This window comes from Tiliqua scincoides, chromosome 1 (genome assembly GCF_035046505.1).
Source record: "Tiliqua scincoides isolate rTilSci1 chromosome 1, rTilSci1.hap2, whole genome shotgun sequence".
NCBI classification, from domain to species: Eukaryota; Metazoa; Chordata; class Lepidosauria; order Squamata; family Scincidae; genus Tiliqua; species Tiliqua scincoides.
Window position 1 is genome coordinate 204903343 of NC_089821.1, and position 14205 is coordinate 204917547.

General features: G+C 44.2%; 1 protein-coding gene across 8 annotated transcripts in view; it reads left to right on the plus strand.

Annotated features, from left to right (window-relative positions):
- Window positions 1-14205, plus strand: part of LAMA2 (laminin subunit alpha 2) — a 485843-nt gene that overhangs the window by 332006 nt on the left and 139632 nt on the right. For all 8 annotated transcript variants that reach the window (XM_066614516.1, XM_066614463.1, XM_066614481.1 and 5 more), the window contains 4 exons: window positions 1066-1246; window positions 7853-7989; window positions 11281-11517; window positions 13895-14038. In XM_066614516.1, coding sequence (XP_066470613.1) covers window positions 1066-1246; window positions 7853-7989; window positions 11281-11517; window positions 13895-14038 — 699 coding nt within the window. The remainder of the gene's footprint in view (window positions 1-1065; window positions 1247-7852; window positions 7990-11280; window positions 11518-13894; window positions 14039-14205) is intronic.

The following is a 14205-nucleotide window of genomic DNA, read 5'->3' on the forward strand; positions in this document are numbered from 1 at the left end:
CACTGAGTCAGCACTAAGCCTCATAAATGTGCATACGCACTAAGCCTCGCAAACATTTGCAACAGCGTGCGCTGGTGATAAGTCAGCATACAGAGCTCAAGATTGGGCTCTTAGGGCCCAGTCCTATCCAATTTTCCAGTACTGATGCAGCAATGCCAGTGGGGCATGTGCTGCATCCTGTGGTGCAGGGGCAATCACGGAGCACTCCTCAAGGTAAGGGAACCCTTTGGGGCTGTGCATACTAACTCTATAATGACTGCTTATCACATCATGGCTTTTGATGCTGATGTTTGATGGGATTCTTGGGCCACCACTGTTTTTGAAGTAATCCTTGCTGGTTGTGTCAATTTCATGTTCTGCCATTTTTGGGATTCTAGCTAATCTGTACCAGCTGGTACCTCAGATCTAGGAACAGGTTTTAGCAGCATCCTATGTTGTGACTGGAACTGATGTAGGTCCTTTTTTCTGCCTGGGAAGAGAGGCCAAGTTGGATAATCCAGATATTGCATTATATGGAAAGCCTGATAAGGATAGATGGATGAGAGTTCAAGGTGATTTTGGAGGTTGTAAAGGTCAAAGCTGGATTTTTTTTCTTTTTAATATTTCAGATTTTTGCATTTTGATCCACATTTCATTGCCAATCTAGCCAAGATGATAGACGTCCTGGGTTCAGATCTCCCACTCCTTTGTATTTTGTCTCTCAAACTTCAAGTATCCATTTGAGTAGCCCTAAAGTGGCATTTGGCCACAAGCAGAGTGGCCAGAGTTGAACTGTGGTTGACTTGGCATGACAGTAACATTGTAGAACGCAATCTATTCTTTGGCATGAGTGGGAAACAGCTGGACAAGTTTACAAGAGAAGCACATTAGAGCAGCACAGTGAACCAAGAATCGTAATAGTTGCTGAGTGTATTTCTTTTAACCCTTTGATTCGAAAGAGTTAATTTCAGTGGCTTTCTGTCATCTATTTGTCCTTCTGCGCTCTTGTCCCTTGCCTTTCCTCCTCATGAATTAGCTGGTTATTTTTATTTCTACTCCCTGATTTCTCTGTGTCTCCTACGACAGCCTGGTACCTTCAATGTGCAGTCATCAAGAGGCTGTGTTCCTTGCAACTGTAATTCATTTGGATCCAAATCTTTTGACTGTGATGAGACTGGACAGTGTCACTGCCAGCCAGGTGTCGGAGGAAAGAAATGTGACCGCTGTGCTCATGGATTTTATGACTTTGAAGAAGGAGGATGCACACGTATGTATACAATCAAGCTTCATTTCACAGTTAAAATAGTGGTTCTCAAAGTTTTTAGCACCATAACCCACTTTTAAAAATAGCATTTATCAGGATCCACTTAGCTTTATGAAACAAAAAAAAGGGGGGATCTAGATTTTGTTTGTTTATTGGGGGAATCTCGATCCATTTCTCATAATGAGTCAGCCCAAATGAATAGCCTCAAGGCTTGAGGGGTTCTGTTGGATGACCCAGTCTTCCCCCACTGCCTGTCATTGATTGACTTGGGGGGGGGGGGAATATACTAGAAAAAAGATGCTCAAACATTTATCTCCCTATATTGACATAAGTTTGTAAACTGCAGGAGCTCAGTTCCCTGCAAACTGCAGGAGCTCAGCTGTTTGTAGAGCAATTAGCAGCTCTTTTGCAAACAGCCAGAGCTCAGCTCTTTGCAGGGCAGTTAGCAGCTATCTGATTTTTGAATAGCCCCAGGGCTTGAGGCAATTTTTTATTTGATCTTTCCATCACCTGTGTTTTTATTGGAGCCTCTGCGGGACCCACCAGAAATCAGGTCATGACCCACCAAGTGGGTCATGGCACATTGTATTTTTTTATTTTTTAACAATTTGCATGTGGCCTCTCCAAAAACTGAAGACAACCAACAACATTTTTTTAAAGATCTAGTTAAAACATTCTCAATTAAAATGCCGGTATCATAACAAACATTAAGCTCTACTGAGTGACTAACTTCCAAATCCACAACCCAGTTTTCCCCAAATATTCTTTACATTCAAGTGATTTAATTACAGCACTTAGCTTATATTTGCAGTAGTATAAGGTTGATCAAACCCCTTCCCATTTAAGTCTTACCTTCTTCTTTTTCCTCATTCATATGAGCTACTCTTCGTTAAAAATATAAATTCAGAAACTAGATTTTTCTTGCTTTTTGTATGTTAGGTATTTACACTTACTGATATCAATATGAACTTCAAGCAGATGGACAACCCAATCTTAACCTGCACTGGAGTAGGAGGCAAACTGGCCTGCACTGTATCCAGCGCAGTTTAGGAGGTGGCTGGAGGACAACTTGGGCTAAGTGGATATATCCCCTCTTATCAACCCACCGTTATGGGACTACTCAAATCTGCACCAGCAAAATCACTGGCGCAAATCTGAGCAGCCCATGGAAGGCTGTTTGGACTAAGGACAGGTGTTAGGATCCGGCCTGCGCTGCTACGGTTGATCCCACCTCCCTTCTGGACCTGATCTGCCAGTCTGCCTCCTCCACCTTAAAACCTCCTTTCTCCACCTCTGTTTCACTCACCCATCACCCTCTCCTATCCAGTGGTGATCCTGTCCCCAGTATGTCCCAGGGCCACAACCACAAGCTGCCAACCCCCCCCCCCACTGGTGCTGTCCCCTGCCTCTTTCCCAGAGTCCCAGGGAGGAGCATCCCCGACCTCCCAAAGGCCTTGTATGGCCTTTGGAGGGCTGCAAAACAACAGCTTCGGTTTCACAGAGGAAAATGGAACTGACATTTTTATGCCCTTAGAAGGCCTTCTCAGGACTGGGGAGCCTCAGAGGACAATCTCAGATTGGCACACCAGCCGACTGAGTGACATGGGGGGGAGGTGCTGTGGGAGTGGTGGCATGGTACTGCCCCCCAACCCTGGAACCCAGGGCATTTGTTCCCTTTGCCATCCCCAGGTACACTACGGCTCCCATCCCCTTCCCCAGCTTGCCCGAGTCAGCACCAACTCACCTTGTCCAGGGCTAGATGCAACCTCCGGGATTTGCCTTGGGCCTCTATGCTGGCCTAGCCAGCTCTCAAATAACTGCGAACGTGCTTATGACACTCAGTCTGGATTGTGCTCAAAATTTCTCTGTACTTTATGTCTACACTTCTCTTTATATTTCCAAACTCTGGAATGTCTGTCCTGTGTCAGAATGCAGGAATCCACTTTATTCCATATCGCAGTGTTGGACTATCTATTCTGTCTTGGGTGGAGAGATCTTTCCCAGCTCTCTTACCCCAAATCCATTTAAATGGTGGTGCCAGGGATTGTACTCTTAGACCCAAAGCCTGAGCTCTTAATACTGAACTATGGGTCCAATCCAGAAGTGGAGATGAGCCGGTGCAAGTCCATGGCACTGGCCCAATGGTGTTGTGAAAGTGCTGTAAGGCTTTTTCGTGACACTGAGAGATCAGGGAGGCAGGTCCAAGTCCTGTTGGGCTGGCTCAAAGGTAAGCCAAGTCAGGCCGGCTCAGGGCCCTGGGACATGGGGAGGGTGGGAAGGAGGTGTTTGGGGGTGGGAGAAGGCAGACAGCGGGCAGGCCCGTGGGTGGCTGCAGGTGAGCGGGAGGTGGGGTCAGGATCCAACACTTGTGCCAGATCCTAACCCTGGTCCTGGGCAGCCTGGAGCAGTTCTGGGCTGCTTGAACCACCAGCACCTCTTGAGGTGGAGAGATCTGACTAGCCCCATTGGGGCTACTGAAGCTTTACTTGGGGTAAGGGGAAGAAATGCCCTTTGCTCTGGGCTGAGCCACAACTGGCCCCAATCCCATTCTGAATATAGGGCAAGCCAACCAGCCTTCCAGTGCGGGTTAGGATTGGACAGCCGTCTCCTTCCTAGCCTGCTTCAGTGTGGTGATTGACTCAAGGCTAGTTTCAGTTCACCCTATCTGTGAGAGTCAAACTAGACATATTAAATATGTCATTCCTTTTCTGTCCTTTTAAAAAAAAAAACTTACAGTGCAATTTAAACATGTCTACTCAGGAATAAGTCTCATGTGTTTTAATGGTGCTTACTCCCAGGAAAGTGTACATAGGATTGCAGCCTAGAGGCTGTGGGAAGCTCCAATCAAGATTGTAGCATCCGGGAACAGGGTTAACCTGATAAAAAATTACCTCCCAAGCTGCGGTTTGCCCTGGAAGAGAAGCTGCTATGAGGGAAAAATATTAGTTGAAGTCATGCCACCAAGAGAAGGGATTAAGAGGTCCTGCTGCCTGTCCAATCAAGGCCCTTCCACAGCTGCTTTTCAAATATTTTTTTTAAAGGCATGATGTGTTTGTTATCACATCTGATTTGACCCCAGCTTAGCAAAGGAACGGCCCTCTTAGACAGATTTCTAAAGAATTCTGTGCAATATATTCTGGGCCATAGCTGCATACAGTTGTGTCCCTGGACAAGAAGAATGGATCTATAAAGGCATGTTTATTGTTGTGTAAAAGTTTAAACATGTCAGCACTTGGTAAGGTGAAGAGGTCACCTCTTGGATTCACTGAAGAGAAAACTTGAAATGAAAAGTAAATGGTAACTGTAGTCTTAAGGCTCTTAGCATGAATAGGGAATGGAACAAGCGCACTGTGAAGGATCTTTGTGATTTGTCATTTTTGCAGTTCTTGCAGGTTTAGAAAGCTGCATTCTGTGGTGAAAACTTTTTGCCAATAGTTACTTGATTTATATTCCCAGAATGTCTAGGTTTGGCCCATTCCTCCTCCCCCACTATAAAATAGTAGTCTTTTTTCACATGATATATGGAAGCGAATAATGCAATAAATAGTGCAATCGTGAATAATTTGCTAATATGCACTAATTGTGACATTGTCATCTTAAATTTTGTGTGCTTCAGTATATGACAGGAAAAGAATGATACATCAGAGTGGCAAACAAAAAGAATGAAAATGGGAGGATTGGGGAGAGAATAACGATTATATTCCAAAACTCTATGGCACTCTCATGCACACAGGGCCTTACATGTGCTGAGGCTCCCCATTCCTCATTAATGTTGAGTGACTATGGAGAGCTTTCATTGATATGGAACTCCGTAAGCTGATGCAGACCTTGTGCATGCACTGGAGTTTGCTGGATCTGGGCAAACGTTTACTCTGATGAAATCAGATCTGGAAATCATAAAATTTTAAATCCAAGAACTCAGAATACTGAGAGTGATTTGTTTTGCTGGAAGAAAAAGGAACTAGAAGAGTTTTTAAAGGAAAGTTGTTTTTCTTCGAAGTCTTTCCTGCTGTTTTATAAACAGTGCTGTCTGGAGCACAATAATTGTACAGTATCATGAATACTGGTACAAGTGATGAAAATGAGTATGATAGAGAGAGCTAAGTGTAAATCTGTATTGGCTGTCATCCAAAAATGTTCTTGTGTAGCAACTGCTGTATACCAGGATTATCTTCCCTCCCCGTGCCAAACAGATGGGCAGTGCTGTCAGCTTTGGCAGCACTTTTTACAGTTGGGGAAGAGAAGGAGATACCTGAACCCCGTCCACCCATCCAAAAGCAATCAAAGATGATAGCTCTGACTGTCTGGTTTGTTCTGTGTAAGAGCACAGTGCAGGCAGGTTCTGAATGTGGGGGATTCCTTCCCTGCATCAGCATTCTCATGCTCAAGTATGGAAGTCAAACCCTTCCCCGTTGGGACTGGTGACATTATCACTCTGAAATTAAATCTGATTAAAAGAAATGTATTTGGGCATAATGAATCCCACAGAAATATACTATAGCAAAACAAAATCCAGCACTGACTGTTGACATTTGAGGAGCAAAGATGTGTAAGAGATACCCAGAGATATTCCTAGTTTTAATGAGTTCGGGGATTTCATTTTCTAGTTTAACAAAACTAGCAAGCTGTTTTGTTGAAAAGAAACTCATAACAGCATATCAGTTAATCTTTTTAATTAAGGACAATTTAAAGAGCAATAATACTGATGTCTGACAACCCTGAGAAAAGCCATATGCTTAGGAATCCTTCTTAGAAATACATACACTTCCATTAAGGTCCATGATCATAGTTACAAAAGTGTAGATGACTTCAAGACTACAGTCAGAAATGTCCCATACAGGCAGAGGGGCAAAGTCCCATACACTCCCTCCCTCTCCCTGCCACCACACCTCCAACACTGGATAGGATTGGGCTATTAATGTTTGTCTAGAATGATGTGTTCTCTAAATTGGGGGTCTCCAAACCCCAACCTGGGGCCAGATGCGGCCCGCGGCAAGCTTCTTTCTGGCCCGCAGCCACCCTCTTGTCCCCTGAAAGCCTCTGGCCCACTTGGCCAAATGTGACAAGAACTATGCTCTGGTTGTGTCTGGAGGGTGTTCTAAGGGCCAGAGAGGCTGAATGAATGAGCACTTTCATTCATGTATTCACTCATCTAAGTTCTATCTCTAATTTATATAAATTTTATTTTTAATTTTTTTTTCTGGCCCTCAACACCGTGCCAGGTATTTGATGCGGCCCTCTGGCCAAAAAGTTTGGAGACCCCTGCTCTAAACGATAAGGGGTCTATGCACACCTGTAGTTTTTAGACTAACTTAACCGAGTGTAGAATATCTGGAGGTGTCTACCGTTGACTGAAGTGGAAAATTGTGTTTTAATAAGGTCTGGGATGAAAACTTCAAGATCCTCAGTAATAAGTAATAAGTAACAGTAATAAGAATATATAACTTCCCTTTGTGGCTTTAGTCTATTCTAGTCATGAATTTACTACTCTCATGATTCTGGATCAGCCCCAATTGAATCAATGGCTCAAGTCTCAGTTCTCCTTCTTCCCTTCACAGTAGGATGATCCTCCACAAGGAACCCCTTGTGGAGCCCCTGCAGGACACAATAGACTGCAGGGAGAGGGTGTGGCCATGCTGATCAGCTGAATGGAGGGATGTGCAGTGCTACTGCTGGGCAGCAGAGTTAGAGCTGGTGATGTCACTAGCTGAAGCCCACCCCCACCTGTTGGACAGATGGCTTGATAAGCTACAAATCGCCATGAGAGGGGCTGGTCTGGCACTTTAAAGTGATCCCCCAGCATCACGAATGGGAGAAGGACCAAAAAGACCAAGGGAAGACATGAGAGGATAAAGCTAGGGAGGATGCCAGAGAAATGGAGAGATAAAAGAGAGAGGAAGAAAGAGGTGAAGAGAAGAGTAAAGCCAGACGAGGAACAAGGATCCCCAGGGGTAGCCTGATGCAGTATGGAGGGATCACAGCTGCCAGAGCCCAAGAATATAAGGGGAGAGAGGATTGTGGAGAGAAGATTGCAAAAAGCCTGGGGAGTGGAGGCATCTTGACCACAGGTGCCTATCCACAGAGGAAGAATCTGCAGTCTATGCCCACCCAGAGGAGGGACTAAACTAGTTTGCTGGTGGATCCTGAGCCCATCCTAAGGAGAAACTGAACTGAGCTAGTGATACAGCAGGCAACATGCAGGAGTGTAAGATACTCTAGGAAGCCTTAACTTGGGCTGTAGTATAGGAGGAAGGCTTCCACTTAGAGCACCAGGCAAGCCACACCAAGGGCAGGAGACAAAAAAGGATGGGATGAAGTTAACCCAAGGTGGCAGACCAGCCCCTCCCCTTTTTCTGTTCTGCTGTTGAGCCCAGTAAAGGAACTGTAATGCACATGTTTACACTGGTAAGTTGGTGAGTTTTACTGGCTTCCTGGGGTTTTAATCACTCTGTCCTCCCCAGGAGGAGATGGCAGGGAGCAACAGTCAATACTGTATTATGACAGTCCTGATGGAAATTATTGTCTTAAACTACTATGTTAAAGCATTGCATTTAATTACTTAAAATATTATTTTGCTGCTCTCTCTCTTTCTCATTCTTATTCCTGAAGCTTGTGAGTGTTCCCATCTTGGTAACAATTGTGACCCACACACTGGTCGTTGCATCTGCCCTCCGAATACTGTAGGACAGAGGTGCGATAAATGTGCACCAAATCACTGGGGTCATGACATTATCAGCGGGTGCAAGGTGAGTGGATCTAGATTTTTTTTCTGTACCTGTTTCTTTCCTTTCTGTGTTGTAAATTGCTACATCAAAAGACAGTGCTCCTTTTCAAAAAGTTCGTAGAGCTGAGTTTCCTTTTGAGAGTATTGAGATGTTGACCCAGATGACTGGATAGTCTGTATTTGAGACTTGGAGCTTATTTCTTGGCCAAATACTGTTGTAACTTTGCATGCAATTTATTTCATCTGATGTGTACTGAAGTCAAAACACCATCTTGAATTAGGACATCCCATTTCCCTGAATTAAGGCAAGGTTAACCAAAGACAATATTGTATTGTGTTAGGCAAAGCTTACTTTGTTTCACAAAGTTACTTTGTACTTTTACTGTCATTTTGAGTGTCTCATTCCATGTTTGGTTTGTGTGGACAGCATTGAAGCTGCATTTGGTATTAGTTATTCCCTTATTAAAAATGGCAGCAGAAAATGCCAGAAACACAAAAATTTTTCAATGTGTGAAAGGGCAGATCTGAATTACATGATTTGTAAACTCAGGTAAATGTTCTAGGAGTTAAATGAAGTGTCAGAAGCAGCTGCATTTCAGTAAAAAAAGACACACAAAAAAACCAAAACACCGTGGTGGAAATCAATAAGATCCTTCATAAGTTGTAATTTGGTATACTGCCTAACCTAACCTATCTCATAGTGCTTTTGTGAAAATAAAATGGAATGATCACCCAGAGCTCTGTGAATGAAAGTCAGGATAGAGATGTGAGGTTGTATCCTAACTTCATCTTCTGTTCACATAAGAAATTCCACTTGTGCAAGAAGGGAGCAATTCTCACTGATCTCCCCTCCCTTCTGCATTCTGCTCCATTCCCAAAATATGTTATCACAACCCTCGGAATTCCTCAACCCTCAGAAACAGGTATTCAGGAGCACAGAGAGGGCAGCAGATGAAAAGGCCGATTGGCAAAAAAAATTTTCCTCCCCCTTGTTGAAGTGGAAATTCTATCATTAAAAGAAGAACCCATAATACAACCTCTGATCAATATATTTAAATAGGACATGGGGATCCATTTTGCTATCATATCTAGTAATGGTGATGCATTTCATCATGTTATCTCCAATCTATTATCTGTGGACCTACCTTCCATGCACTTGCCCAGTTTAAACTACTGGTCATCACTCCATCTTGTGGTAAGTTCCATAAGAAAGTTGTGCTTCATGTAAAGAAATGTGTCTGTTCTGAACCAAAATATTAAATTTTAAATTAATATTAAATATTAAAGAATTAAATATTTCTTCCATTGACACAAAGAATCTGAGTGCTCTTCTTCTAGGGATGTAGTGAGGGTGGACATGTAATCCTTTTACATAAGAATGTTCTGTATCATTAAGAGCAACACCATTTAACATTGTTTTGGTTTTATTCAGTGTATGTTACATGATTGTAAGCAAGAGAATACTCCTTTTTGAAAGGCTGTTTTTCTTGGGATTTCAAAACAGTTCATTAATGTAAAACATGATATTTTCTTTTTGACTTGTAAAGCTCCTCTTGTGAAACTTCTTCCTTTCTTCATCACACAGATCACCAGGCTTCTGCAAGGCAGCTTAATAGGGGTGAAGACCCTTGTTTCAGCTCTGGGATCTCTCCTATCTATCCTTACGTTGTCTATTATACGAGTGCATTAGTATGGCAGCTGCTATGGCACTCTCTAAATTAATAATGATATGTCAGCCAAGTCTCTCCTTTTAATGCATTGCAACTAATTTCTCCAAGGAAAGGTGCAATTGCCCCCTCCACCTGAGCTTTTAGTGGAGCCGATTTTAGAACCTGTCATAACTCACCAGCTGGCGAATATTGCATGAAGCTGCCTCCTTGCAAAACAAACATTACATTTGATTGTAATTTACTCTGCATATGGTGAACAATTTGCCCAGTAGGCATTATCCTCTGGCATTACTTGCTGTGCAGGCTTCCTGTTCCAAATAGGCTTTAATTCTTAGACTACGGGGAAGCCTGCCAGGCAGTTCTTAAATGTAAGTCGTGCCTGCTACAAACCATCCTGCTTTTTGACTGCCATGTAAACTGAGCCAATAGAGCTGTGGACCTGCTCTTTCAAATGCAGTCTGAAAGGTTGCCAGTAATCTCTCTGATGGGATTTTGAGGTGAATTACTGAGTGCTACACTTCCAGTCTTTTTTTTCCATCCAAAATATTGCCAAATCTGCTTCTTCAGTTTTAGTGGAACCACCAATCCCTGTCATTATGGCAGCTTTTACCTTACTTTATACTCTGAACTACCATTCTGGATATAAAATTTCTACCATGGAGTTGCCTGCATCAGATCTGTGGCATAGGTGTTATGCCAGTTAATACAAGTAAGGATGGAGTTGCCCTGTGAAAATATTGGTTAGTCCAATGGTCCAAACTTTTAGTTAGTCCAAACTTTTTCATGGGAAAGTTTCTTCATGAGAAACTGTACAACCATTTACTCCATCACAGAATTTTATCTTGCCCCACTCTAGGGCCTGATATGCCAACCTGCCCCTATTTTTACCCTCCCCTACCTTGTTTCACCCCTTCCTGCCCCTGCCCCTGTGCTGCCCAGTGGGAACTTACCTGCTCCAGCACATACTGCTCCCTGCACTGGTGCCAGCGGGACAGCACAGGCCTTCCTGCCAGCGGGCCTGGAAACTGCACTGTCACAGTGTGCTTTATGGTGCATTTGCAACAGTTTGCGGCAGCGGAGCACACACTCCTCCAAGTCCCCCATTAAATCAGTCAGGTGCAAAATCAGCCAGGTAACATTTTTATAGCAAGTCTGGTAAAACTAGCTAGCTATATATAGATTTTTATGCTTACACCTGAAACTTGGAGACAGTATTGTGGGTCTTCAAGGCACTAATCTCTCATTCACTTCAATTAAAAGAAATAAACAACAGGTGACAAAATATGTAAGGACTTAACGCCAGTGTGTTAAATGTTATGACCTGAAGTTCTGTATCATTTTTATCTACATGTTAAGCTGTATGCAAAAGTTTTGCAGATCACTGCTCCTTTATTGGAAGTTCCATCTTTTCACACAAATACCCCTTTCCTTCAGTTCTGCTGCACAAGAAGTTCTTGCATAGCCTGAATGGTACTGGGAATGAAAGGAGTTTCTAAAGAGTTTCCAAGCTGATAAAACTGCATTGACCATTAAAAAATGATTGCAGTTATTCTTGAGAAAGCTGTTGTCCTTTGGCTACCACTGAAAGTTTATATGATGCAATAAAAAGCAGTTTTATAACAAGTCTCCCCTTTTCTCTACAGGCCTGTGACTGCAGTGTCACTGGATCTCTAAGTTTACAGTGTAACCCTGATACTGGCTGCTGTTTCTGCCGCCCAGAATTTTCTGGAGATAAATGCACGGAATGCAGATTGGGGTATCGAAATTATCCACAGTGCATTTCCTGTGAATGTGTGACAGTGGGAACTGAACCACATACTTGTGATTCAGAAATGGAAAAATGTTCGTGCGCTGATCATACTGGACAATGCACCTGTAAGGTAAGAAAAGAGGCTTACACACTGAATATTTATTCATCCTGGCTTCTAATTTGTTTCCCCATGTTGTAGATTGACAGTGTTTTGGCAGTTACTTAGTGGGGGGCTTTCCCCCCGCCCTTGGGTGAGGCATGGCAGTCATATGAACCCTCATGTTCAGTCTGGGATCTCAGGAATGTGTTTTTTGTAGCCATGATCAGATAAGGGTTTCCTTTCCCCCTTTAGGGTTTCAGATTCTTCATGGGGAGAGGTTAGAACTGCACCGTCTTCTTTCTCCACATGGCCAGCCTGGCTTGTGACCTGGAACTTGTTGAAGGGTTTTCCTGTGGAGGACATTCAAGTCAATTCTTACCTTTCACCTTTGCTTCAGGCCTTCCAACCTCATCACTAGCCAATGTCAGGGTTTTAAACCTGATGTTCTCTAAGCTTGTCATCCCCTTCCAGCTCCCTTCCTCCCCTGTACCTTGCTGCAGTATCTCAGGCTCTCAGGTAACTGGTCAGGCTCCAAGCAAGCTACACAACTGGCCAAGGCATGGCTTGTGATTGGTTTGTCTGGGCCAGATACAACATGGCTTGACAGTAGGACAGGGTAAGGTCTTCCTATGAGTTGAGCTTGTCCCCCAATACTGAGCTAGTGCTGTAACTTGTGTAGTGGCAGAGCTAGCATGCATTTTGCTTCTCCGTCACATACATACCATAATGTTGTGTGATGTAGGAGTGTCACGTACACAATGGCACAAACCATTTGATTCCCATTTTGAAAGGGGCAAATTATGACAATCATGCATAGTGTGGGCTGCTCATTTCACACCGCATCTGTCTGGCAGAGGTGAGTGATGTACACTCAATCCACTCCGTTGCGACACTAGCCCATTAAATGCTTGTTCAGCCCAATCCTATGAACCTTTTGCAACAGCAGAATGAGTGTTATGCCTTCACAAAAGGCTCAGTGATGGCATAAAGATTGCACAGCTGCTGACCCAGTCTGAGTGACCACAGCTGCTGTACCTTTGAACCCATGCTGCCATGGACTGTGAGCTGTACTGCTCCTAGTAAGTTGGTGGCGGGGTCGTGCAGCGGGCAGAGAGGACAAGGACACAGGGAATGTCAGGGTAGATCAGGGGAAGGGAGGGCCAGATTGGGGGACGAAGGGAGTAGATCCCAGGACAGTAGGATCCTATCCCCCTTCTTCGACCACTACCTCCCCTTTTATCTCTTTGTATTTAAACCAGCTATATAGCTAGCATAAATCTCAGGGGACCCATAGGCCATCAGGGGGCCTATGGAGAGGTAAGGGAAAAATATTCTCCCTTACCTTGAGCAAGCCACCTTACCCCACCCCCCACCCCCCATCATAGCATGCAGCTATGGTGTCTTCCTCACCATGTTCCTGGGCTAAGGCATGATACTTGCTCTGGAAATGGCTGAGGGTGCAATCCTAACCCCTTATGTCAGTGCTTTCCAGCACAGACATAAGGGCAATGCAGCTCTGAGGTAAGGGAACAAACATTCCCTGACTTTGAGGAGGCCTCCGTGAGTGACAGCCAACTGCAGGATGCAGCACACGTTCCATTGGCACTGCTATGCCAGTGATGGAAAGCGCAGAGTAAAATTGCACCCTGAATGGGTTAACAATCCTAACCCACTTTCCAGCACTGACAGAAGGCCAACACAGTTCCGAGGTAAGGGAACAAACATTCCCTTACTTTGAGGAGGTCTGCATGAATACCCCCCCCCCCCAATTGCAGGATGAAGCACACAGCCCATTGGCACAGCTATGCCAGTGCTGGAAAACCCTGACATAAGGGATTAGGCTTGCGCTCTATCTGTGATCTGTATTTCACATTCAGCCCCTGCCAGCTCTTATTTGACACTTATTGAAATGTGGGATAGCAAGCAAACAAAACATTTGTTAAAATGGTGAAATATTTGCTATATAGGACATCATATTCTGCAAAACCCAGTGTGCTTACTAAATGTTTTTTGAGTAGGAGCCAGGGGCTAAACAGTGTAAAGGTGTGTGTTTGTTGAATAGTTGTGTAACTTAAGAATCTTACTATGATAATATTTGGCGTTAGGGGTCAAATCCTATCCAACTTTCCCGCACTGATGCAGCCATGCCAACAGTGTGTGCACTGCATCCTGCAGTAGGGTGTAGGAAGGAGTCTCAGAGGCCTCTTCAAGGTAAGGGAAGGTTTGTCTCCTTACCTTGGGGCTGCATTGCGACTGCATCGGTGCTGGGAGGTTGGATAGGATTGGGCCCTTGGTCTCTTTGTACATATGCTTGCATGAGTGTACATGTGTGCACATGTGCATTTCAGTGGGTGAAAAGGAGATGCCATTGCCTCTAACTCATTTCCTTCTTGTCTTTCCTCCATAGGTTAATGTGGAGGGTGTCTTCTGTGACAGGTGCAAGCCTGGCAGGTTTGGACTCTCTGCCAGAAACCCACTTGGCTGCAGCAGCTGCTACTGCTTTGGCCTGACTTCCCAGTGCAGCGAGGCAACGGGGCTTGTCCACGTGTGGGTGAGTAGGGGACTGCTGAGCCATGTAATACGATAATGTTGTTTCCTGCTGGTGTCTTTTAGTCAGACACGGAGACGGAGCTAGGAAGTGGAGAGAAACGTTTAAGCAATTATTTCCCCTGTGTACTTTGAGAAGTGGGCAGAACACCATGTTCCATTAGGCAATCA